General features: G+C 43.0%; 2 protein-coding genes across 2 annotated transcripts in view; both read right to left on the minus strand.

The window, feature by feature from the left end:
- Positions 1-27,364, minus strand: part of LOC310713404 (myelin P2 protein-like) — a 489,621-nt gene that overhangs the window by 352,185 nt on the left and 110,072 nt on the right. The gene's annotated exons all lie outside the window — the stretch shown is intronic.
- On the minus strand, positions 699-25,905 carry ZBTB10 (zinc finger and BTB domain containing 10). The gene is made up of 5 exons (XM_083517240.1): positions 24,925-25,905; positions 13,115-14,006; positions 5,563-5,700; positions 3,005-3,177; positions 699-2,034 (listed from the first exon to the last, which is right to left on the minus strand). The coding sequence occupies exons 1-5, from the start codon at positions 25,888-25,890 to the stop codon at positions 1,729-1,731; spliced, it is 2,475 nt and encodes an 824-aa protein (XP_083373366.1). The 5' UTR covers positions 25,891-25,905; the 3' UTR covers positions 699-1,728.

Consider the following 27,364-nt stretch of genomic DNA (forward strand, 5'->3'; position numbering starts at 1 on the left):
GTTATACATTTTAATACCCATATAATCTCTGTTTCATCCTGCAGAAACAGTGTCTAACATTAAGCCATTGTTGTATTGAAAGAAGGGATAATAAAGCCGTCTCTTTAAATATATATATATATATATATCTACTTCAATCAGATGGAGCACCATTAAGATTCCATCTGTCAAAGCAATTAAGTTTACCACACAACTACCATAATTTAGTTATCAGATATAAAATAGGAAAATATACTCATTTTAAAGTTAAACTCAAATATGGTGACCCCTCAACTTATATAATACAGTACTATCACACTGGCCTAGCTATGTGTTATGGTAAATGCTGTGCATATTTATTCATTGTGACATAGAAATATATTGAATGCAGGTAGCATTCAGGTAGCTCACTTGCATTCAGGCTAGTTGAAATTGAGAATTCTAAGCATAAAAAGGTGCAATACCCTCCCTTCCCTCAGAAAAAGGCCTGAAATCATTGGTACAATATAACAAGTTTAGAAAAGATTTATGGCTACAAAAATTCAAGTTTCAATATCTCATCCAAAAACAGAAGCAAAGAGCATTGGGGATAAATAGCTCTAGCAGTTATACTAACAAATACCAATTTTTTTTTAAAAAAAAGTTCCAGCAAATTAAGCTGCCAATTAAAATGTAGTTTGGTATATAAAAGAACCCCCAAAATAGGAGAGAAGCAAAAGTTCATTTTGTGTTCACTTTAATGAAGAGCAATGGGGCACAAAAAAAGAAAAATGACAGCCTCATGTCTAATTTTCCACATAACAAAAATAGACAAAAGCAGACAAATTGGGTTGAACTATTTAAACAAAAAAAAAAAAGCCAATTACATTTACTTCTGTGACACTCCTCAGATTCTAGGACTCTATGCTTTGTGATGGACTGAGGTATACAGTAGTGAATAAAAATGATAGCCAATAGGAATAGTGCTAAGAAAACATAAATTAAAACATGGGTAGCCATGCCAGAAAGTGTCTAACATAAAGTTATTTAAGTGACAAGGAGAAATTTACTTCATTCCAATCACAATCCTCCTTGTAGCTTTAAGTCATTATTGTATTTTTGGTGAAAAGTAGCTTTATGCAAACTCAAGATATCAAAAACCAGAAAGTCAGTAAATTAAATATCAATGATTAAGTTCTCCAGGACTTGTCAGCTAAACCACATCCTGACAAAACTAAAAGACTTAGCTTCATGTCATCAAGATGCTGATATTTAAACCATTGAGGGGAAGGCAAGGGAGGTGCAGCAAAATCCCCTTTCAGGAAACATGAGCCGCTAGCCCAAATTAGCTGCATTTTGTTCACAAACTATGATTGGAATCTCAATGGAGTCAACTCCAAAGATTGCAATTTGCTTCATTCGTGTTAAAGAACACATGGATGTGTAACACAAGCACAGTTATTACTATGCTTGATTAGGACCCAAATAGCTATATCCTATAAATAATAAAAAATACATTTCTTTTGATAATTGACTGTAGATGTGAGGACTCTATAATTCAACCAAATGGCTGTATGCTTTACAGTCCTGTGCAAATATCTTTAAAAAATTAATAATCCTTTTTTTGCTATAAGGCTTTGACCCTACGATTTTCACAGCAACATAACTTCCATCCAGCCTGTACCATGTTTCCAAGCCTTCAGTCCAAAAATTCAACATGGTCAATCCATGTGACGTCCAAATAAAGCATCTTAAGAAGATCAAGCCACCTCAGTCTTCTAAAGGCACAGAGACTTCCCCAGATTCATCCCATCGAGTCTGGTCGTTCTGTTCTTCTACATCATCAGGCAGCTCTTCGTCAGCCTCCCCCACTTCATTTTCTTCAAACTCTTCATCTCTAGGAAAATCTGTGTCCTGTACCTGGTCTACTCCTTCTTGCCCTCCTGGTTGAGATTTATCTGCACAGTCAACGCAAACACCGTAACGTCGAGATCCATGTCTTATTCCAACACTGGCTGCTAGCATGAAAATCTTCTTACACACCATACATTTGTACTTTTTATCCTTTTTGTGAACCTGCACGAGAGGAATCAGTGTCAATAAGTCACTTATGTTTCATATCAATCACAATTTGCTTTGACCACTGCTATTAATCCAAATTATAGTTGCACACATTTTGTATTAACTCTTTCAAAGCATAAACTCGAACTATTAACAGTTGACCCAAAATACTGAATTTCACAAGACGTCAGAAATACACCAGTGTTTCTGTAGTAGTTAACTCACAACTTACATGCATTTAACATTCAAGCATTTAGCTTGTAAGTGCCTGACAATTAAAAAAAAAATTAAAAGGGGGTTGGTTTATGGGGAAAAGCCTTTGGCAATCTCACCCACCTTTGAACCCAATGTGCCTTGACAGTACATAATTTTGGCTTTGCGTACCATCCCCGCAATGTAACTCCCATGTAAGCTGAGAGCCGCCTCTATAACTACAATAGCTATTGACATTGTTATACTAGATACCTAACTTAAACTACGAAAACACTTCTATTCCTTACTGAATCCAGAGTTTATGTTTAACTACGCTATTCCTGGGCAGTGATTTAGAACAGTGTCAAAACCAGAAAGCAACTTGCTGGAAATACAAGTAATTAAAAAATCAGACAAGTAACACAAGCCTGAGCCTTCCTTCCAGCCCCAGAGCTGCAGAGAAAGAAAGACAATTCCCTCTCCCCAACCCTGCATGACAATCCTATGACACTACTCTCTAAAACATTATGACAGGGTAATGACCTGAAAGTTCAAGGTCCCAGAAAGTGAATGTTACAACTGTGCGTGAATTTGGCAGAAGTCTGCAAGCCTAACCCCATTTACTGGGGAGTAAGCCCCACTGAATTCAACAGGACTTGCTTTTGAGCAGATATCGTTAGGATTACACTGTTAAACACATTAGATTGAAGAATTATAGACAAGGAAAAATTATTATCCACCACACCAAGCTCTCCTCAACAGTTCACTATAGTAATTTAAAGCTGTTACATACCAAGGAATGCCTTTTTACATGCTCTCTACGGGTAAATAGCTTTCCACAAATGTCACAGCTGAAAGATCTCACTCCTGTATGAATGAGCAAATGTCTCTTTAGTGTTCTTCTGTATTTGGCTACGTAGTTACAGTGTGGACACTTCAGTTTGTTCATGATTAAAGAAGAGTCACCTAAAAATCCAAGCACAAACAAATTTAATAAGTAGCAATTTGACACTCAGCAGTCAGTCATGTCCACTGATTGTTCCCAGAGTACATCTTGTTGAAGACAGCCCTATAAACGCAGAAGAATCATATACGAGAAAAAAGACATGGTGACCATACAAATATCAACTGATAATATAGCAACACACAAAAAGTGCTTCATGACCAATATGCAGATGTTACTGAAATCTTTTGTAGTTGGTTATTATTATCACTATTCCTGTAAGAGAGCAGATGGGAAAGGAGTAAGTCAGAAGGCAAGGTCAAAAATCTTCAAGACCTATCCAGAGAAGAGAACCATCTCAAATTCAGCCTGAATATCTACCCTTAGGTAAAAAGTTGGGTTTCTCTGGAGCTCTCTGGCTTCTTCTCCTCTTCCCCCTTCTCTAAATAGAAGAGTTTCACACTTCAGGCTCTCTTTGTCCACCATCAATTCTGGATGCAATAACAACACTTGTTTTTTGGTGCCTCAGTGACACTGGAGATGGAGTTTATCCAACTTGATTACTAAGAGTAAGTATGAGTCTCATTTCTTTTTCTTATACAGAGAGTTACAGGCTTGAAGGATCAAGGTAATGCTTTGGACATAGTATATCTTGATTTCTGACAAAGCCCCCATAATGTTCTTGCACAGAATATCAAGGTAAAATGGGCTGTTAAGCCGATTTCTAGCTGGTTGACAGACTGAACCCAAAGAGTGCTCATTAATGATTCCTTATGAACCTGGAAAAAAAGGGCAAGTGAGGTGTCACGGGGTTCTGTCCTGGGCCTGTTGTTGTTCAACATCTTTATAAATGACTCGGACGAAGGAATTGAAAGGATGCTCATCAAATTTGCAGATGACACCAAACTCGGAGGAGTAGCTAATGCTGCTGAAGACAGAATCAAGATGACAACAGATTGGAGAACTGGGCAGAAACTAACAAAATGAATTTCAGTAGGGACAAACGTAAGGTTCTGCACTTAGGCAGGAACAACCAGGTGCACAAATATAAAGTGGGTGACACATGGCTTACTAGCAGTACATGTGAAAAGGATCTAGGGGTTTTGGTGGACCACAAGCTTACAGTGGACCACAAGCTTAACGTCAACAGTGTGATGCAGCAGCAAAAAACCCCTAATGCTATTCTGGGCTGCATCAACAGAAGTATAGAGTCCAGATCAAGGCAAGTAATAGTGCCACTTTATTCTGCCTTGGTCACACCACACCTGGAATACTGTGTCCAGTTCTGGGCACCACAATTTAAGAAGGATGTTGACAAACTAGAATGTGCAGAGGAGGGCAATCAAGATGATCAAGAGTTCTGGAAACCAAACCTTATGAGGAGCGGTTGAAGGAGTTGGGTATGTTTAGCCTGGAAAAAGAGACTGGGAGGAGATATGATAGCCATCTTCAAATATCTCAAGAGCTGTCACAAGAGTGAACAAGCAGGTTTTCTCCTGCACTGGAACTAATGGCTTAAAGTTACAAGAAAGGAGATTCCAACTAAACATCAGGAAGAACTTTCTGACAGTAAGAGCTGTTCGGCAGTGGAACAGACTCCTTCCAGAGGTTGTGGATTCTCCTTCCTTGGAAGTTTTTAAGCAAATATTGCATGGCCATCTGTCATGGATGCTTTAGCCAAGATTCCTGCCTTGCAAGGGGTTGGACTAGATGACCCTCAGGGTCACTTCCAATTCTACAATTCTATTAACTTGGAGACTTAATAATATCTGTTGACCCTGTTTTAGTTCTGGTTTGCATATCAGACGAAAGAGTGCCAATGCAATGCTCTTCCCTTGGACTTTACCTGCATCTTCCTAAAAACTGAATGGAATATGTGTATCAGGCATGGCTGACCCTTCTCAGCCTGAGAGCAGCATTACACATGCATACCACATACATAGGGACACAACACACAGGCATGTAGTCTCCAAGCTCACCATTGCTCCATCTCAGATCCTATAAGCAAGGGGAGATCTGCATCCCCACTGTCTCACTTGTCTGGGCAGAGACTGAAACCTTTTTACTCACCACTAGCCATCTCTATCTGCTCTTTCACTATTAATCAATTATTAACTGCAAGTGTTAGCTGTTTCTGCAAGCAGTGACTACTTCCAAATTTTATTGTGAGAGACCGTATTTCAGAGCTGGTGGTCACCAGTGCCACCTAGTGACTTCAAATGGAGAACAAAATTAAAGCACCATTGTAGTTCATCAACAGACAGAAAAAAGTTCCCAAGTACCATAGATACTGTCTATGAGCAAATAGTTTATGAGAAAGCTAATAGTAAGACAGTTATTTTGCTTCCTGGTGAAAGTTAGAAATCACAAATATAAGAAGATTAATCGCATAGATACTTAATACTTGCCATTTTCCCAGGTTTCTTTTGGCCAGGATTCAGGTAACAAGCCATACTTGAAATCGTTTGAAGAACCTGGTAACAATCCAAACTTGAAATCACTTGAGATACCCGGAAACATTCCAAACTTGAAATCATTTGAGGTACCTGTTGAAAGATGTTATAGGGGGAAATTATATAAAAAATATTAAGTACACATGATTGCTTTATCTATACAGTAGCCTGTAAAGAATGCAGACATTTTTTTAAAAATTCTATCTTTGGCAGAAGCCACTGTGAAGTAGTGAGACTTGTATACTGCTGCACAGGCACAGTGGTCATGCACTGGCATTTAGCTAAGCCTGAGTACAAACCCTGCAACAGGTGAAGGTGGATGGGTAGTGAAACAAACTGTACATCACTGTCACTGGCTAGACAGATTTCTTTACCCGCTCAGAGGAACAACCTGACATCCTGTACTGGCACAATATTGTGGCAGGCAAGCACAGATTAATGCAAAACAAAAACAAAGTGACTTTCCACAATCCATTTTTTATGGTAGGGTTGCAAGGACAAAGAACTCCCTATAGCTTTTCATTTGTTATGTTTTCATGCTGATCTTCCTCCCAAAGGCATGCCAGGTTGCATACAGGCAATCAAATAAAATAAAGACTCATACAAATTGTAGCAAGTGAGGAAGTAGTAACAGTTTCGGAAGGACCTGCATTTACCCAACATTTCTTCCCCAAAGCTGGTAGCAGAAGAGGTGCTATCAAAAAGGATCTAAAATATGGCAAGAACAACAGAGACTCTCTCCTGAAGTCCTCACCACACTAAGCACTTGTGGTTTTACATTACAGGCACACTATTGAATAAAACTGCTCAATAGTCATTCCAACCTACCACATTCAAGAGAAAATCCAAACAGTAAACAAACAGTAGATCTGCAACTGAAACTAATTCATCCTGGGAGATAAGTGAAACTCAGCCTCCACAGATGAACTTGGACCTAAACAGCCACACCTACTAAAACAGTTGTACACAATGTGCAAAGCAAACGCACAATGGGGAGAAAGACTGCAATGGGGAAGGGGGTGCACTTGAGCATTCAGAAGTCATTTGTGCACAGCCCAATGAGCTGCATTTCAGGATCTAACCGCATTAACTGCAGCCCAAGCAATATCACTATAGTAAATACCTTCCCTCACCACAAGCTACTGTAAACTTCCCACAATGCTCTCAGAAGTCAATGTACCTAGAACCAATCAGGATGCAGCAGACTACAACAGCATGGGAGCATCTTCTCTCCATAAGCTGCTGCCCTAACATACTGCCACCAGCGTTCAAAACTCCCACTGTTCTCTAGCACAGTTTGTGACACAGAATTTCATTAATGTTAGCAGTTTCTGAGCTCTGGGTGCAGTACTGCATCTAAGATGTCAGACTGAAACTGCCACTGCTGGAAAGAAAGGAGGACCTTTTTCTGCCTCCCACTTCCAGCCACTCCCTGAAGACTGGAGAAGGGACCCTCATAAGAATATTAGGGGGGTGGGTAGGGGAAGTATGGCTTTGTTTTTTGCAGTCTTCAGAGGAGGACTAGACCATGTGAAAAATGAACATAAGACTTTATCTGCAGTTCATTCATTTTCAGCTTTGCATTCTTGTTATAAAAAAGTGCGCCGAGACACTGTTATGGCGCCCATAACCTAGATTTAAGGTGCCATTTAGCTCCTAGCTTTCATATCTCAGTTTCTAACACTGATTGCTACTAGTAAGTGTCAATAAAAGTCTTACCATATATGAAATCCTCTTACTCCCACAGGCACACCTACTTGACTTATTGGCCAGTACAAGTAAGATCTTGAGCAGAAAGCATAATTCTATGGTAAAGCTAATGCTCTACAAGTCAAAGTCCCAAGTTTGATTTCCACTGTCTGTGGCAACTGAGGACTGTTCCAGGAACATTCAATACTGTATAATGGATTAGCTTTGCTTTCCTTGGCTATTTCTATCTGCAATCTAAGCTTCTAACTGTCATTGTTAGCTACCCTGGGATGATTTTTACCTGCCCTCGGCTTCCTTTATAGTATGGACATAAAGACATAGTAGTAGTAAGTAACAACTATATTTTAACCCTTTCATCCTGGCAACATCATTCCAATGGCAATCATGCATGAGGATCCTGAGGTGCTGGTCTGGGGACTACAATTGACTACAATAAAGTATACTTCTATTCAATGGTAAACCAAATCAAGTGGGAAAATACTGTTAAAAGAGTAGACCCACTTAAATCAATACTTTAGTCTTAGGTTCACCAATTTCAATGGCTTAATACTGCTCAGGCTCTACTGCAGCAGTGTACTTTTTTATATATTAAAAATGTTCATATTATTGCATTCTCAGAGTTAATGCCACATGCAGTTTGGCCTTGAGAAGGAATAATGCCTCTTAAAGATGGTGCTTGCCATCCAAAGCTTTTATAAGTACTTATATTTTTGAAAAAATCTGCTGCTGATTCATTAAGGCACTTTTAGTTGATTAAACTTTTAAAAATGATTAACACTGCAAGTCTAGATTATACCCAAACAGTATAATCAAAAGTTTCTGCCAACTTGAAATATATTTATTTTAGCCTTTCCAAGACTGATGCAACAATTCTTTAATAATTAAAAGAGCTACAGCAGATGGTACTTTGCTGCCACAACAGTAACAGAAATACTTACTGTATATACTCGAGTATAAGCCGACCCAAATATAAGCCGAGGCACCTAATTTTAGCACAAAAAACTGGAAAAACCTATTGACTCGCATATAAGCCGGTTCACCACACCACAAACCTGGTGGTGGTGGCAGCGGTGGAGGAAGAACAAGCAACCTGAAAGGACCCTCACTCAAGTATAAGTCGAGGGGGGCTTTTTCAGCATAAAAAATGTGCTGAAAAAGTCAGCTTATACTCGAGTATATACGGAATTTTATTGTCTTGCAATTAAGAAACCACAGGTCTTCAAATTGGCTCTTTGGAGTGCATGACCTGCAGTTTGCACGCTAGTTGTCACCTACGTTGCTTCACTATGAGTATGCATCTTGTAAGCCAGTGGGCTGCCTGGATCTGCAAATGTAGGAGAAAGCATCTCCATGCAATCATGTCAATATCCCACAACAAATACACTGTCCCACAGGCTTACCAGATGAGCTACAAGGCCACAAAAAATTGTTTATAAAAGCTAACAGAAACTCCTTAGGACAATAAGTTTCCAAGGTAGGATGGCCACAACAATCGGGAGGGAAATTGTGTCCAAGATGCAAATCTTGACCGAGTAGCATTCTGTCTATAACAAAGGCATTATTCTTACATCCCTGTCTCCCCAGACACTCCCCCATTTATATAAATGAATGGAAAATCCAATACAAACTCAGCAATATGCAACACTACACTCGTTTGCTATGGCAGGCAGGCATCAAGTCTTTGAGATTCAATCTAAGCCTGATGAAATCCTCTATATCATATTGAAATCACTGAGGCTTTCAACAAAGGCCTTCAACAATTTAGCCAAGAAGCCTGTTAGGCAGCAAACTGAACAAATCAGTAACAGAGTCTCCATTCTAATTGTGATCCCTAGAAAAATAAAATTCATTTGAAACTGAAAGCCAACTTCACAAAACTGTATCCTGCATATCACAGCAACCACAATCATCACATCCTTGCTAAGCACTGAATATTTATCCAAACAGGAACTAGCCAATATAGGTTTCAGTAGTCTTACACAGAACAAGTGTCGGCAATGCAGCCCAAGTTAGCAAGATGATCCATTCCTAGCCATAAACACGGCACTAACGCACCAGCAGCTGGTATCAGGCCAACAGTCCAAATATTCCAAGTCTTCATATCATTTAACCCATCCTTCAACATTATCTCCACACAAATCTATAGCTGGCATAGGTTTGACCCTGCCATCTCTCCACCACAGAATTAGATTCCAATTTATGTATTAGTTTTCATACAAAAATACATCTTAGTAGGAATTATCCAGCCAGGGCTTAATAAGAGGTCATCCCTGTTTAGAAACACCAGAAAAAGTAGGTGTCCGGAAATTTTAGCTGTGGATCAGTCCTTGCTTTCAGGTCAGCACTGTCCTGCCAATTTTTCTTCGGAAAAAAATGTGCGGGTTTCTCACATATAAAATGAGATGCTGCTGTTTCCCTTCTTCTAAAGAATTCTTCTCTCTGTGTGCTAAGATATGTAGAAAGTCTGATGGAATGCAATTCTCTTACTGCTACCAAACACTTGTAACAAAACAAATTACAGACAACCCCCAATTTGTACAGGGGTTGAGTTCCTGGCCCCCCCACACGTAAGCCCCCCCCCTCACCCCACCCCTTTGCCCAGCCATTCCTGGGTTGCAGCAATGCATGTGTGCACTGAACAAGCGTAGAATGGTCATTGCCTGAATACTCTCGCATTTTGCACCAGATACAAAGACTAAAAGTAGAAGAAACTGTTTCAGACTTTCTCCAAAGCAGAATGAGACACAAGATCCCATTCCTCCTCTAAATACCAGTTGTCTCCTGTGCTCAACATATTATTATTATTTTTTTAAAAAACCTACACCTCCATATTTCATGCTGGAAATCTGGATTAGTAGGCGTTATTTTCCTCAGTAGGTGTGGTCACTGATAGAATTCAGTTTATGGTCACTATTGGTGGCGATATGCAAATGTTTGCAGGCCCAGTGGGTAAAAATGTTTAAATCTTCTCATAGATTTTTGATGTGTTCTGGAATCTATAAATGTTTTAACCTACCCTAAGGACAGATACCACGGAAAGAATGATGGTACCGATATTACCATGGGATGTTGCATATTAAGCTAATCTCTGAACAAGAAAGTACAAGACCATGGATTATTCGAGTTAAAAGTAATAGCAACTTGGAAAGTAATCTTACATGTCAATTGCTTAATTTTCTCACAGAATCCCTTAAATGAAAATGATTTAAACATTTAAATGCACAGAACACTCAAGGCACAGCTGCATGAGCTTTGCAATTTTCAGAACAAGAGAAGCAAAAGTTTGCAAAAAAAAAGTTAAAAAATTAGCACACATTTAGTCTGAATAAATAAGTCAGCATGTAATAGCCATAGAAAATGGGTAGGGTATCAAATGCCTGTCCACTAAAAACCCGACTGAACCCTTCTGGCTATGAATATTTCATCAGCCTGAATAACAAAATTTAAAACAGATAGATTTAATTTTATCTTAATTTTGCAGGCAATGCATCTTTGTTTTGCAGGCATGCAAAATAAACATTGGTTTGTTGCAATACTACAAATAGCTACTGACAGATACTATACAAATAGATACTGATATTCTGATAGACTATTCCGATAGGTCATACTCCAATGTAAAGGGGACAGAAGAATGTAGTCTCATTCTTGAGGACTGTTTGTATCGTGGCCTGAACATATACTCACGCAGTTAAGTCAGCAAGTCAACCTAGGATTTAGCAAGAGTAAATATTTTGAGTGTGTACTGAGAAGCACTATATGAGCAAATGTGTTGTACAGATGACTCACAATTTGCATGGGGGGTAGGTTCCAGGAACTGCATGAAAAGCCAAAATCGCCTACAGCCAGAACGACCCCAGAACTGCCTCCACATGACCATCGCTACCTGTGTGAGACCTTCTCAGAGCCCAGTAAGCAAGGAAGAGGTCTTAAAACAGAACTTTCCAAACCTTTTACGTTGGTGACACACAATGTAGACATGCATCATTTTGTAACACAGTAATTCAGTGGTACTAGCAAAGTGGAGGTTAACTAACCCCTTTCCAGCCCGAGGAGGAGGGCGGGGAGCATTTGCATGACAGTGCAGCCAACACACTTAACGTTTCAGGACAGTTTGGAAAGCTTTGCCTTAAAAGCTCTTTCTAAGACAGAAAAACCTGGCTCAGGGAAGATTTCATATGCGCTCTAGAGATCATTATCAGATGGCTAATAGGCTAGTTTCAACACACTCACATATCCTCCATCCAGACAAGGAAGAAGTATTATCAGAGTGCAAGGACTCATGCAAGCTAGGCAAGAACACTTAAAGAAGGTGGGAAGCAGGGTGAATGAGGGGTGTGGCTGGGCAGACTCAAGAGCTACATACAGAGACCTGGAAGGCTGCATTTGTCCCTGTGGCCCAAGGTTCCCCACTCTGTCCCTAGAGAATTATTCTAATTTAGCATGTTTAATGTTGAACTGGGGAGCTTGCCTAATACAGTGGTACCTTGGTACTCGAAAAGCTTGGCTCCCAATGCCATAAACCTGTAAGTGTTCTGGTTTGCGAATGTTTTTCAGAAACCGAATGTCAGACGTGGCTTCCACTTGAGTGCAGGAAGCTCCTGCAGCCAATTGGAAGCTGCGGCTTTGTTTTCGAACAGTTTTGGGAATCGAATGGACTCCCAGAATGAATTAAGTTCGAGAACCAAGGTACCACTGTACTGGACTTGCAACTGACAGACAATCAATGTTACTAATGAATTTATAACACAGAACCTTTTCCATGAGAAAAAGATACAGGAAACTTTTCTACAAATTTTTCTACTCCACTGCTCCAAATGCTTCCTGATAATTGTTATATAAAACAATGTACTCCTGAGTGTTTCAGACTCTTCCATCTTCTGCTGGACATGGAAGTAACTGGTCTAATGCAGAAATGTACACCAAATCAATGAACGTGCTAACATGAGCCAAAAGTTACTTCTTAGAAGCTGGTTCTAATTGGCGAAAAAATGAAAAATATATATTTAAGAAAAAGCCTGCCGCACCCCAACAGATAAAAAGGTCTTTGGTGGTAATGTGAACCCTGTCAGAAGCTATAATGCCAGGAACCCCTATGATGAAATAGTAGCCTATTCAGAACAAAGTGCAAACACAATAGGACTGGAAAGCTAGAACATTTAAAATTCCCGCAGCCACAATCTTGGTCATGTCATTAAGTCAAAATCTTCACCATTATTATAATTTAAAACACAGAAATGGTGTTAAGATGCCTATCCAGTAATTTCTCCTTAAATATGTGATCTTGGAAAAACAAATTTAATAACCAATATAAAATAATTACCTATGTGACTTAAGAACGCTGAAGCAGTGGGCAACTATGAAAGGAAGAAGCCTTTCAGAAGCAAACAACATCTACACCTTTTGTGGCACTGAAAAGTCAGATTGCCCCACCATCTCCCTTTAAGGGTTGGCCCATTTTAAATCAAATTATAAAACCAACTGCCATTCCCACTTTTACTTATAAAAGGCTCGAGTGTCTCAGAACAGCACAGCAAAGGAAGCATTATTTAAGAGTCCTTGGCACCCCTACCTTAAATGTATCACTTCTAAGACACAGAACAAAGCGGTTGCTACAATAAAGTAAATCTAATTTTAAAATTAAACTAGCCTAAATTGGAAAAGTGTGTTATAGACGAACAAGTTTACACCCAGACAGCACATTTTACTCCACGTGAGAGGTTGTTCTAAACAGATTTATGACAAGTCAATGAATATAACAAACCATGGTGCTTAGGATAACTATGCTACTAGTATTTACCTGCTTCTTCTTTGATAAACTGCAAGTCTTCTTCTGGATATTGGACCGATGATTGAGTAGCTGCACATTCTTCTAATGTTTCTTCATTATTGGGTGGTATATTGTAAACAAACCTTTTAGCAGTCTGGTTTTTCCTTCTTGCTTTTCCAGGTTCTTGAAGCGATTGTCCCTGTGAGCTCATATCATTCCATACGAACACCTTTCCCTCACCTTGAGATTCATTTTCAGCCGTTTCAGGTGAGCTGTCCTGGACCCAATCATGCATTTGGTAATTTTCAGATTGGCTCTCATCTATGCAGTAGCCATCATTTTCAGTTTTTATACTGCTTGCCAAGTTAGTAAGATTTCGTGTGGCCCAAAAACTAGCAACTTTCTGATCCCTTGAAGACAATCCATCCCTGCTAACAGACCTTCTATTGTAATCCACAACGACAGCTTCTGGGGCTTCTGATTTTATACTTATATTTAAGGCATCTTTGATAAAATTGCGACAGGATTGGACAACCTCTGTCATTTGAAGGTAGCTGGCCACTGACATTACTTCAATTGCATTCTGGCTTGTAAGCACAAGGTTGCCAGAATATAGGAAGTCCAAGATGACAGAGAAGCCCTGAACAGCAACAACATCTAAGTAGGTAACAGTGGTTTGGTTACGGCTTTCTTTGTTTGTAAAGCAATATAGAGTCTTGAAGAAACGGCTGCCTGCAACCAGGATGTTTTTGTGAGCCCTGAAGACCTTTCCACTCACTACAATATGAACATCACAAAGAATGCCCTTTTTTCTCTGCTCATTTAGTTCTTGTAATAGTTGATAGCAGTAAGAGTTCTCATTTGGCCTAATGTTGTAATCACAATCTCTCTCATTAGCCAATTCCGATGTTACTTCAGATTCCTGTAATTGAGAATGGAGAAATTAAGAAGTTAGCATCTAAGTACTGACTTTTTGGTTTTAAGTTTCAAATGAATAAGACTATTTTTAAAAAATTTCTAACTTCCCAATTAAATAAGCATTTTGTTTAGTGCTCAGCCCACTGCCGCCCCATCGTTCAGTTCAACAAAACATACACTTAAAAAGTGGTGTCATGCAGCCAACACAAATCAAGGATTCTCAACTATTTCAACTCATTATTTCTTGACTCTATGGTAAACTTTACTACCAACTGGATTAGAAATGCCTTTTTGATAACAAGCAGGTAAGCTATATTAAGGATACAACGTCATGCTATTTCCAGCTGCTTAGGAGAAACAGGCACTGTTCCCTCACTGAAGAATAAAATTGCACTTAGAATCATGAGTTGGAAGGGACCACCAAGGGTCATCTAGTCCAACCCCCTTCAATGCAGGAATCTCAACTAAAGCATCCATGACAGATGGCCATCCAAGCTCTGCTTAAAAGCCTCCAAGGAAGGGGAGTCCACAACCTCTCAAGGGGAGTCCACCAGCTCTTACTGTCAGAATGTTCTTCCTGATGTTTAGTTGGAATCTCCTTTCTTGTAACTTGAAGCCATTGCTCCTCCAGAGCAGGAGAAAAAAATCTTGCTCTATCTTCCACCATGTGACAGCTCTTTAGATATTTGAAGATGGCTATCATATCTCCTCTCAGTCTCCCCTTTTCCAGGCTAAACATACTCAACTCCTTTAACAGCTCCTCATAAGACTTGGTTTCCAGAACCCTTGATCATCTTGATTGCCCTCCTCTACACATTCTAGTTTGTCAACATCCTTCTTAAATTGTGGTGCCCAAAACTGGACATGGTATTCCAGATGTGGTGTGACCAAGGCAGACTAAAGGGCACTATTACTTGCCTTGATGTGGACTCTATACTTCTGTTGATGCAGCCTAGAATATCATTAGCTATTTTTGCTGCTGTATCACACTGTTGACTCATCTTAAGCTTGTGGTCCACAAGGGACCTAGGCTTCTGCCTGCCTTTTGTCCCTACTGAAATTCACATTGTTGGTTAGGGCCCAGTTCTCCATTCACTCTGCTAAGGTCATATTGAATCCCAATTCTGTATTCAACAGCACCAGCTACCTCTCCAAGTTTGGTGTCATCTGCCAATCTGATGAGCATTATCTCAGTTTTTTCATCAATGACTTCAAAATAAGGTGATTAATCCTTTGCTATAGAAATAAAACTCAGCCAAGCACACACTGCGAGGAGTGTCTACTCATCCCTGCTTCACTTCTAGCTAGTCCCAGCATAAGTCCATTGGCCATTCATGATACAGCCTACAATATTTCCCTTCCAAGCCAGGAACTATGGATTCAAATCAGGAACACCAAGAAGAGTCCAAAATGGGCCTCTCGTAAGCCTCATTCACTTGCACTAACAAGGCAATTCTCACATATGCTAGCTAACAGAACTACTAAAAGGGGAGAGCAATATTCCCAGGTGTTCTTAATCAATAGCATTTTTTCCTATCTCTTTCCAGCCTCCTATTCTCTCCATTCCTAGCTAGCACAGTGAACAAGTATATATTCCCTGTTCCCTCTGCACCCAAGGTTTTTCACAAGCTTTCCTCCAAAATTTATGGGCTGAGTTTTTAGATTGCCTGCCACCTTAGTCATATCTAACAAATTGAAGGGGAAATATTTATATAAATAGGACAATTTTATATCTTGATTAACAAGGCAGTTATAATAAGGAGCCAGGAAGGAGTAGAGAGCAGCAGTTCCACTGGCACACCCAAAGCCCTGCTGACCCACATTAGCCAGGGTGCGCATGTGCTGCTGTTTTTAAATTAATTTTTGCTATACTAGCTCCAAGCTAGAGTAACCAAGGATGAAGCCCTTGAAGTGATCCATGGAGCTTTTGATCCTGTGGATCCAAAGTTGAAGGTGCGGCTGTTTCAGAGTTTGCTGACACAGCAGAGCCCCCTCACAAGTGGAGTTCCTCTCACCCTCAGCCAAAACACCCTCATCCTCCATCCCACAAATTAATAGTCAGTGGTGCCTTTCTTCCTTGCACAAGTTACACACCCAGAAAAAATATAGATGATTCCACTGTCTTTGCCCACCAAACCAATAATCTCAGTTAACACAATTACGGGTATCAACTAACACTCCCTCAAAAGCAATGGGACTAGAACTCTTTGTATCCTAGGAAGGAAGAGGACGGGGGGGGGGGGAGAGAGTAACAGTAGCACACACATACACCTTTGATACTCACCTGAAGGCAACTGTTAGTTGCTGCAAAATGCTACATCAATTTCACCTTTGTCATGCACACTTTCAACCTAATCTGTCCTGTGCAGCAACTCTACACACCAGAAGTTGGTGGTTGCTCTAGCAACACAAACCCATGTTGATATATGGGTATAAAGCCAGAGGCTGGGATGTGAACCCAGTTACAGTAACTGCTGTATCATCTAATAACTTGATACAGCTGGGAATAGGATACAGCTGAAAACGTATGACAATGTAAGCAATGCATTTGTTAATTGGAGCACAATTAATTCAGGATTCAGCAACCAAAACCTGGCTTTGGCTTGTTCCCAAAGTGCCCCATGCTTGAGCAATAGATATTTTGTGGTTTTATTATTCATTTGCTGTTATCATTCAAGTCTTGATGATTACCTTATTTCTTTTTTAAAAATCTCAGTATACATATTGGAGAACATGTGACAAAAATACAAGTAAGACCTGATGTCAGTGTCAATATAGCACCTGAAAAAAGTTACTATTAATGTAAGAACTATCCTCATATGGGACAGTTGCATATTCCTGCATTGCAGGGGGTTGGACTCAATGATCCTCCAACTCTACAATTCTATGATACTTTGTAATAAGTGATCCTAAAGCAGTATCATGCTAAACAATTCTTCTTTAAAAACTCATGTGCCAAAGGTATTTTCTAGAAATTTAGTTACCAATTACTAATTTGTGGGGTGCAACAAGAGCAGTAGATCTTGATTGCACATGGAAAGGGACGTACTATACCTTGTGGTAAGAGTGGCTCAGAACGCTGCCCAACTGCCAAATAGGATTAGAAACTGGCTCAATCTCTGTATTACAACAAGCTATGATTACCAGTAACTATCACTGACACTGCAGCTCTAATGCTGCACTATAATGAATGCTAACTAGTGAAGATGCAGGCAAGCCTAATGGTGAGTAACAAGAAGACCACTCAGGGCATCCCAAATTGTCAACTCATGTCTGATCTTGGATCAGTTCCCACAAAACAGCCCAATACCAGAATTCTTTGTAAGAATCTAGCAAGCAGTAAGTAAGTAAGTAAGTAAATAAATAATAATAATAATAATAATAATAATAATAATAATAATACATTTTTATTTGTATCCCGCCCTCCCCAGCCGAAGCCGGGCTCAGAGCGGCTAACAACAAGTAAAAATAGCACAGTGTACATAAAATCACACAGCCAATTAATTAACATACATTCTAAAATCAATTAAGAATCAAATTAATGGCAACAATTGGGTTAGGGTTCTATGAGGATTACAGAAGGAGAGAGGGGGTTAGACTGTGCCTTGGCCAAAGGCCTGGCGGAACAGCTCTGTCTTACAGGCCCTGGAGAAAGATGTCAAGTCCTACAGGGCCCTAGTCTCTTGTGACAGAATGTTCCACCAGATGTCCAAAAAAGCCCTGGCTCTGGTCGAGGCCAGCCTAACCTCCCTGTGGCCCAGGATCTCAAAGATGCTTTTATTTGAAGACCGTAAGGTCCTCCATGGGACATACAGTCATACCTCGGGTTATGAACGCTGCAGGTTGTGGACTGCGGTGAACCGGGAAGTACCAGAACAGGTTACTTCCAGGTTTCGGTGCTTGTGCATGCACCTAAGTGCAAAAATGACATCACACACATGCGCAGAAGTGCCAAATCGCATCACACGTGTACGCAGATGTGGCGCTGCAGGTTGCGAACATGCCTCCCGCATGGATCACGTTCGCAACCTGAGGTATGACTGTACCAGGAGATGCGGTCCCGTAGGTATGATGGTCCTAGGCTGTATAGGGCTTTAAAGGTTAAAACCAGCACCTTTAACCTGATCCTGTACTCCACCGGGAGCCAGTGCAGCTGGTATAGCACCAGGTGAATGTGATTCCGGGGCGAGGACCCCATAAGGAGTCTCACCGCGGCATTCTGCACCCGCTGGAGTTTCTGGGTCTGTCTCAAGGGCAGCCGCATGTAGAGTGAGTTACAATAATGAAGCCTGGAGGTGACCGTCACGTGGATCACAGTGGCTATGTCAGGGTGAGAGAGGTAAGGAGCCAACTGCTTAGCTTGGTGGAGATGAAAAAATGCCGCCTTTGTTATAGCTGCAACCTGTGCCTCCATAGAAAGGGAGGTGTCGAAGATTACACCCAAACTCTTAACAGGGCCCTGGCACTAATTGCGCCCCCGAAAGATATGGGAGTTGGCCCCCCAATCCCATATCGTCCCGACCCAGCCAAAGGACCTCTGTCTTTGAAGGATTTAAGTTCAACCGGCTCCCACGTAACCACCCAACCACAGCTTCCAAACATCTGATCAGTGTGTCTGGGGTCAAGTCAGGATGGCCATCCATCAACAGGCAGAGTTGGGTGTCATCAGCATAGTGATGGCGACCCAAACCAAAACTCCGGACAAGCTGGGCGAGGGGGCACATAAAGATGTTGAAAAGCATCGGGGAGAGTATCGCACCCTGCGGCACTCCACATCCCAAGGAGTGGCGTGATGACAGTTTCTCCCCCCTCCAAGCGCCAACCTCTGTCCCTGACCAGAGAGAAACGAGCTCAGCCATTGAAGGGCTGTGCCCTGGATACCCACATTGGCAATGCAGTGGTACTAGGTTAACATGCAGACAAAATCAACAGTGAACTAAAACCACTGAGCTACCATTTACTGCTTAATCCTATGGTCTTTGGAAGACTTATATTTATTCATTTCTTCTGCAAGTTGACCTACATTTGTTCTTTTCTTATGCAACTTAATCAATTGAAAGGCAAGGTATAAATCTGTAATTGGTAGCAGGGTTAGAAATTCAGATGGCACCTTAAATTTAGGTTACAGTTGCCACAATGGAATGTCTAAGTACCATTTTTTCATGCAATGAAATTTATTATTATTATTATTATTGCTTTCATTTCTATACCACTTTATATTTTAAAGCAAAAATTTCAAAGTTTACAACACATTAAAACATCAAATCAAACAATTCAGAACAAATTCAAGCTTCAAAAAAGTATTTCAGATCCTTCTCTAAGTGACATTTTGTTTAATTTATATAGCTGCCCCATAGCAGTAGTACCCTAGGAAGCCAGGGGGGTGTGGTGGTTAAAGTGTTGGACTAAGACATGGGAGCTGAGGATTCAAATCCCCACTCAGTCATGAAGCTCACTGGGTGACCTTTGGCCAGTCACAGCCTCTTAGGGCTACCTCACAGGGTTGTTGTACAGATTAACTGGGGGGAGGGTTTAAACCATGCACTCCTTAGAGAAAAAGGTGGGATATAAATACAATAAATAAGCTCTTCTGTTTACCTGCTTAAGAAAGCTGGAAAGGCCAGCCAGATGGAGATGTCAGTTGCCAACCTGGCATCCAGAGATCTCCACGTGGTCAGTTAGACCTGCTCCAGTCACAAAATGCACCTGGCGGATTTCTAACTCTGATTGGTAGAATAGGTTGCAACTTTTTATAGAAAAATATTAAGTACAGTCTTTCCCTCCAGGACAAAATGCTCCTTTTCATTCAGAATCCTCAAGTCAACATAGGTTTTAAAAAGAAAAAAGGTAAACAGTCAACAAGGCTGATGGGATTATTTTCTTTCCCAGCAAAGAGCTGACACTTAAAACTATGGCAGATTTTGAAATATTTTCTTCACACCCAATTATATAGAAACAATATAAATAATTTCATGTCAGCGCTGGTCTTCAGCTGTGATTTCCACATTTTTAATTTTTAAAAAACCTATTTTTTATTTATGAAGTTAGCAGTTATACCACACTGTTGACCACTACAGTTTACATTTTAACTTTTTAATATGTGATACAGTTATTTACATCACAATCCTATACATGTCTTGGAGGCAAGTCCCAGTAAGTTCAATGGTGCTTACTTCCAAGAGACAAATTACAAGACTGGAGCCCTAGAATTTCAGCTAAACAGGATAGCTACACCCCACTGCACCTCTCCAGATATGTACGCCAAGACATCTACATAAAAAAACAGAAAATATTAAAACATAGGTGTGCAATTTCATTAGAAATGCACTGGGTATAAATATACCACACCTCTGCTTTCCAGCCACTAACAAGCCTTGTGACTCAGTCATATTTGGGCTAGAAAACTGGGGTTGGGGTTTTTTGCTGTATTTTATTAATTACTGGCATTTTTAAATATTATATATTGTAGGGGTTTTTTTGTAAGCCAGCCTGGAAATATTTAATGATGGATGACAATAGAATAGAATAGAATAGAATAGAATAGAATAGAATAGAATAGAATAGAATAGAATAGAATAGATAAATAAAACACAGCTATGTTTAGTGCACCCAAAGGTTAACATTTAATTGTCAGTCTGCAAACAGAGGGTGGTATTCAACAAAGTTTCATTAGCCATAGAATTTCTGGCTGCGCAATGAAACTTCCTCTCCTTCTCCTCTCCATGTGCACCCAAATGTGTTCTGGTCTGGGAGTTCCCCCAATACTCCAGAACAGATCTGGAGAATGCATGGAGGGAAGGAGAGGGAGGTTTTCCTGCACAGCCAGAAATCCACTTCACTGGATACTGCCCACAGCAACAGGACTTGCCCTTTCTCTCCCCTGCAGCCCCACAAAACTGATACAGAATTGGGGACTCTCCAGAGCAGGAAGGGCTGCTGTGTGTGCAGGCTAGAGAGGAGGAAGGGAAAGTTCATCCATGCAACCCTGGATTTCACCCAAGCAATTTCACAAGTATTGTTGTTATTGTGTGTCTGATTTCTGAAGTGGTTTACAATGCATGGACAGGGAAGGGGTTGGGTCTGTTCTTTACGCTAAGCTAACTAAACACACAGCTTCATGAACCCTAGGCACTAGAAATTTAGAAGCAAAGATGATAGTAACAGAAGCTGAAGATCATTTAGTTTTCAAGTTAAAGAACTTTAGCTCCTGCTGAGCACAAAGCCTACATATTCAGGCAGAAGTGTGCCATGCGCTTTTCCAAGTGCTACACTGGAAAGAGAACAGAAATCCTACTTGTCTTACTTCTCATAACTGAAAATCATCATTAAAAAAAAGCATAATGAAATTTTCTTTGTAATGTGCTTTGTGATAATCACACATCACCTTTTCTAGACAAGGCAAAGTTTTTACCTAGACATTTGACAAAGGGAAACAAGTGAATGGATTCCATACATTCTACAAGAAAATTCAGATTGCTATTTTATACTGCTGCTCCCTCAAATGTCTGTGAAATGCAAGGTGAAATATAAGATGTGCAAACGGGAGGATTTTAATTAGCTTAACAACCTAATCCTCAAACAGATCTTCAGACACAAGCCCAAGAGATTTGGAGACTAACGCCCTACATCTATTTTCGGGATCCTTAAACTGAAGAGAGATCAGCTTCCTGTGCCTATTTAAAATATTATACCCCATATACTCCACTGCATGACTCTAAACCAGCTTTCTCAATCTGTTGCCCTCACAATGCCTTGGAGTACAACTCCCATCAGCCCAACTGGCATGGCTATGAGGAAAACTTCTGCATTTTACATAATTAAGTATGGAATAAGGAAAGCAACAACTACACTAATTGGAGCTGCTCATGTTTTACTTTGAGGGGGAAATTATTTGTTAGGCTTCCCAGATATGCTACCTACAGGGAAAAATATAACCACTAAAGTTCAAATAGAAAGAAAGAGATATAAGACTTATGGAAAATATCTCCCAAGCAAAATGTATTCAAGTCATTTAGAAGGAATCAGAACAATGACTTCCCATATCTGAGACTCCTGTAAACTTGAAACTACAGCTGTTACCCACCACTATCTCAATGCTGAAATACAATAGCTGTTATAAAGAAATTAGAATACGTTAACTATTGAAATGCTAATGTTTAAGGACATACTCTGTAGGACACATTGCTTTCACTAGTCTCCAACACTCTATTCATTAAGATCAGTACTGCTACATATGAGAAACAGTTTTTCAGCTGTTTTTCAGCAGGTTGATACAAATACAGCCACCAGTGAATATTTCCTTTCCTTTAATCACAGGGAAGAATTTTATAGTTAAAAGACTGAAAAGATGCACAGTGCATAGAAAGCACCAAACCAAGCTCTGGGTGTTTGAAAGGCATACTGTCCTTTTTCCAGCACAAAAGTTTCAAGCAGGAAAACCTAGAAGTTTATAAAATTGAAAAGGCATTTATTCAATAGTGCTTAAAGCCTAAGTGACTATCCATGCTAACAGCAGTAGGAACATGTAGCACACAAAGACAGAAGTCAATAGAGAAGGTCACAAATTTAAGCTGGCCTTCAAAGCCAATCATTATTACTATGACCTTGCCCCTTAAGTACCAAATATTGTACTGTTCTGAGGCAAGCACCTTCAAAAACAAAGCACAAACGCAGTGAAAACAATGCTTATTTCCAGCTCCAAGCTCAGGAAAGCAGAGGTGTCTACATTCTGCTTCATAAATTACCTCCTAGGCACCTGTACAGAGATTTCCCTGCCCTAATCCTGAGACTGGAGTTGTAAAGGAACTGCCAGTATTGCTTCCTCTATTTCTCCCTCCCATCCCTCCACCAATTGGGGAGGGGGGGCAGACACAACAACCACCTCCATTCCCAGCACCTGTCAACAACAGGTAATGTGCTGCCCATTCCCCAGCTCCCTCTTCAATTGCAATTGGTCCAGAAGAGAAGAGGCAGGAGTGTGTTGATAAAGGTCAGATGCAGCTCATCTGTCCAGCACTCACTGGTTCTGGCAAGAACATACCAGTGATTTTTTTTGGGGGGGGGGAGGTGCTGGCCTACCATGCTTAGGGTGAAAGTCTATTTATGGGGCCCCCAGATGAGAATGTTTTGGAGCCTGCCTATGCACAGGCCCTATACCCATTCCAGCCCCTCTAGTACTGCCCTACTAACCCAAATGAGGTAAGAGGCACACTCACACCAAGACATGGAATGGTGGGAAAAGACTGTGTTGTGGTTACATATATTCTGTAATATGCACACAAGTTTTAGGGGAACTGCCATAACTTTGAACACTGTCTTCCACATGGCCAATTTCAGTTTCTCAGTTATGAAGATCCTTGTGCTGTCTTATGCCAGGAATGGAAGACCTGTGGCCCTCAGACATTGATTGCTGGGCTGTTTAACTTCCATTCTACTAGTCATACTGACTGGGAGCAACAAAATTTGGAGGCCCCGAGGCTCCTACCCTTGCCTTAGGCCAAGTCACTAGCCATAAGCTAGCTCCAGTCCCGTCTAATAACGGGACTTTGAATGTGCACAACCATCAGATGACCGCATGATTCAGATGTACATGGGCATCTGTTTCATTCACATATCCCTTAGCTGATTCTCCTAACCAATCTTAAATTATTTTTATGAAACTAGAAATGCTATTCTGAATTCCTAGAAATGTAAAAAATTCTACTTCACCACTATTTTAATAAATGTAGAACCAAACATACTATGTAGATATTTAATCATCTATATCCAGGTTTGCAGATGCAAAAGTGTCATGTGCAACTAATTTCAGTATCAGTTTTACATCCGGAAAGCTGAGGGAATTTCTAAAGTTTGATAGTATCTGGGAATACAGAATATTCCTATTGGAGTAGGCTAAACAACTAATGTAATATTGCAAACCTGCACAAAAGCTTCTACGCAACTCACTTGGTTTCATCAATATTCTACACATAACCATTGCACTGAAGATAATGAAAGCCACTCAAAGCATCCTTCAGAACTATTTATAAACTATCTGCTGTCTTTGTGTGGGGGAAAATTACACCTTTCACAAAACTCTAAGAACTCTTCAAAGTTTCATTTCAGCCAATTAGACCTAGTGTGGTGTAGTGGTCAGTGTTACACTAGGATCTGGGGGACCAGGGTTCAAATCCCCACTCTGCCATGAAGCTCACTAAGTGACCATGAGCCAGTCACTGCCTTTCAGCCTAACCTACTTCACAGGGTTGTTGTGGGGATTAAATGAGGACAGAAAGAACAATGTACATCATATTGAGCTCCTTGGAGATAAAGGTGGGATATAGTGCAATAAATAAATTTCAGTATTATTTACAGATTTTTCCAACTGTGGTTATTTGTGTTTTTGAAGCATAGGGCGCTCTGTGTTAAAGCATCATATATGCATCTTGATCCAGGGCCTATGTGGTGGTACAAAGACAAATGTGCACTTTACATTTGCACAGGGATCAACTGCAGAGGTTACTGCCTGCCAGGAAAACCTTACTTGTGTCTTCCCCATCTTTTACATTGGAGAAATAGATTGGAGAAACAAGTAATTATCATACAGGAAGCTATTATACAAGGTAAATATTATGGCAGCTCACAATGTTAAAAGGTTATGTGGCAGTCGGTAAAGCTTCTAAACAAAACTAACAGACAAGTCAGCTTGAAAACAGAAGGCAGAATAATCTGCTTACTGGAGACAGAAGGTGAACAGAGTACAATGTGCCCTCAAACCCAGGCTATAGGGGAGAGGAGAATCCATTTAAAGCAGCTCGCACACGTGGGCACGCTGCCTCGCACGAGACTCCCCAAAGGAGAGATGCACCCCCAGCCCTGACCCCCACATCAGCCGCCGCCCCCCGTAGAACACACTGCTCCCCCCCTGCCCTGATTCTACTGACCTGCTCAGCAGTGACAGGCTCGTTGAGGCGGTGCTCGGTGGAGATGTGGTGCCTGAGAAGCAGGGCGCGCTTGTAGTTGCGAGTGCCCTTGCAGAGCTCGTCGTGCCCTCCGCCGCCGTTGCTGCCGCCGTCCGCGGAGGTGTTCGTGGAGGCGGCGGCGGCGCACCAGGCACAGGACACGAGTCCGGTCTGCTGGCAGTACTGCAGCCACGGGAACTCCTTGAGCCAGGCGCTCTGGAAGGAGACGTGCAGCTTCTGCAGCAGGGACTTGGGCCGGGCCGCCAGCGGGAAGTGCTGGATGCTTTCCCCCTCCCCCGCGCCCACGCTGCTGACCTCCGCCTCGTCTCCCCCGGACCGCCTGCTGCTGCTGCAGCTGCCGCCCTCGGCGCCGCTGCCATCGCCCAGGCTGCCCCCCTCGCCGTCCTCCTCGTCCTCGCTGCTGTCGCTCAGCGACCCCCCGTCCTGCACCAGGTCTTTCCCCTCCAGCACGCCCACGAGCTCCAGGTCCTCCTCCTCGCCGCCGCCGCCGGCCCCCCGCCCGTTCAACGGCCGCCGTGGCCAGGCCGCCCCCTCGCAGCCATTGTTCGCCGACGCCGAGCCCCCGCCGCGGAAGGCCAAGGTCCGGCGGTTCCTCTCGGCGAACATGGGGCCCACCGGGGCGGCAGCGACCGGCACGTCGGCGCCCACCGAGTTCGGAGGAGTGGTGGGCAAGAGCAGGAGGTCCTTCCCGGCGGCGTCCGTGGCCTCCAGCTCAGGCACATCGAACTCCACCGTCTCCAGCTCCACTTCCTCCTCCACCCCCTGGCCGTTCAGCTGCTCGGCCTCCTGGCGGACCCAGGCCTCGCTCGCGCCGCCGCCCCCGTTAGCCGTCGGGACGCTGCCTCCCGCAACAGCGGCGGCGGCCGCCGCGCTGACCAGGCCGCCCCCCCGGAACGCCAAGGTCCTGCGGTTCATCTCGGCGAACATGGCGGGCGAGCGCGCGCGCGCCCCCCGCCCGCCTGCCTACCCACCGCCCTCGCGCCCCCTCCCTCTCTCTTCCCGCCGCGCGCCCAACTGTCGCCCGCCCCCCCCTCCCCTCCTAACCGACCGCGGTGACGGGTAAAGACGACGGAGGCAGCGAGCCTTCGCGGTTAGGTTCCAGTCAGCCTTCCCGAGTAATTAAAAAAAAGGAATAAGGGCGAGGGGGGGGGGCTGAAATCTTATCCCGGCGCTCTCTAGCCCGTGTGGCCGCCGCCTCCACCTCCTTCTCCTCAAGCGCTCGCTCTCCCCCACAATGGATCCGACTCCGCCAGCCCCAGCAGCAGCAGCAGCCCTTCCGCCCCAGCAGGCCCCGGCCCAGGTCGAATGGCAAATGAACAACGGACTGCGCCCACAATGCACTGGGGCGGCGGCGGCAGCAGCAGCAGCCGCCGACGCCGCGGGGGAGGGGAGGAGAAAGAGGGAGAAGGAAGGGGGGCAGGGAGGGGGGCGAGGAGGAGCCCGAACAGCTGGCGAGTGTCAGGTTTTAGTGCGCGCTCGCGTCATGCGCGCCCGCCCCGCCTCGCCACGAGTTGGCAGGACTTTCCGTGCGCGGCGTCCCCCGCTCGTCGTCGTCGTCAAAGCGCCCCCCCCCACTCCCTTCCACACAAAACACCTTTCCGTCCCCAAAGACACGGCGCGGCTGTGCCCGCCCCTTCGCTGAGGGAGGGCCCTCCACCCTCCTGAGGCGAAACTCCCACCCCTTTGACATCATCGCCCTACAGCGCCCAGAAGTGGACATCTTGACTCGCCCACCACACCGTGGGCCGCGCCGCGCCCCGATTCCCCTTCCCTCCCTCCCCACACACCCCGCCCTGAGGACACCGAAACCTTCCTCGGTTACGGCTCGCTGGAGAGCCATCTCGGCACCCCGCCCTGGGCGATAAGCGAAAACGACGCTCCCCCCCTCAGAAGCGCTCACACAACGAGGCGCCACGCACACACACACACAGAGTGCATAACAGGCTCTGCTAATCTCCTTCCCCCAGAGCACACGCAACGGCGTGGCTTCTCCCGTCCAGCAGCACCCAGTGGGGGAGCCTCGCTGCGCCCTTGAACCCGGCGCCCGCCTCTGAAAGCCGCTCCGCCGGGGCTGTGTGGGAGGGTGTGAACGCGCGCAGTGTTTTGGAAACGCTGCCCGTGGGCTACGACGCCTCGGCTGCTCAGCGAGCTCCGGTGCCAGGCCCCGGCATAATTACTTTTTGCAAATGCACCGCCCCGAGTGCCTTTATTGCGCTTATTGTGAAACGGGGAATTTAATTATAAAGGTCATGCACGTGCTGCTGCGAGTCAGGGTTGCTCTATTGACACACACGCGCGCGCGCGGCCGTTGCGTCACTCGCCGCCAACCGAAGCGCTTCTCTCCCGGGCGTGTTGCGACCTGCGCAGCCTTCGAAACCGGAGTTGACACACTCCAGCGACC

Source organism: Podarcis liolepis (genome assembly GCF_965112155.1).
Source record: "Podarcis liolepis genome assembly, chromosome: 8".
Lineage (NCBI taxonomy): Eukaryota > Metazoa > Chordata > Lepidosauria > Squamata > Lacertidae > Podarcis > Podarcis liolepis.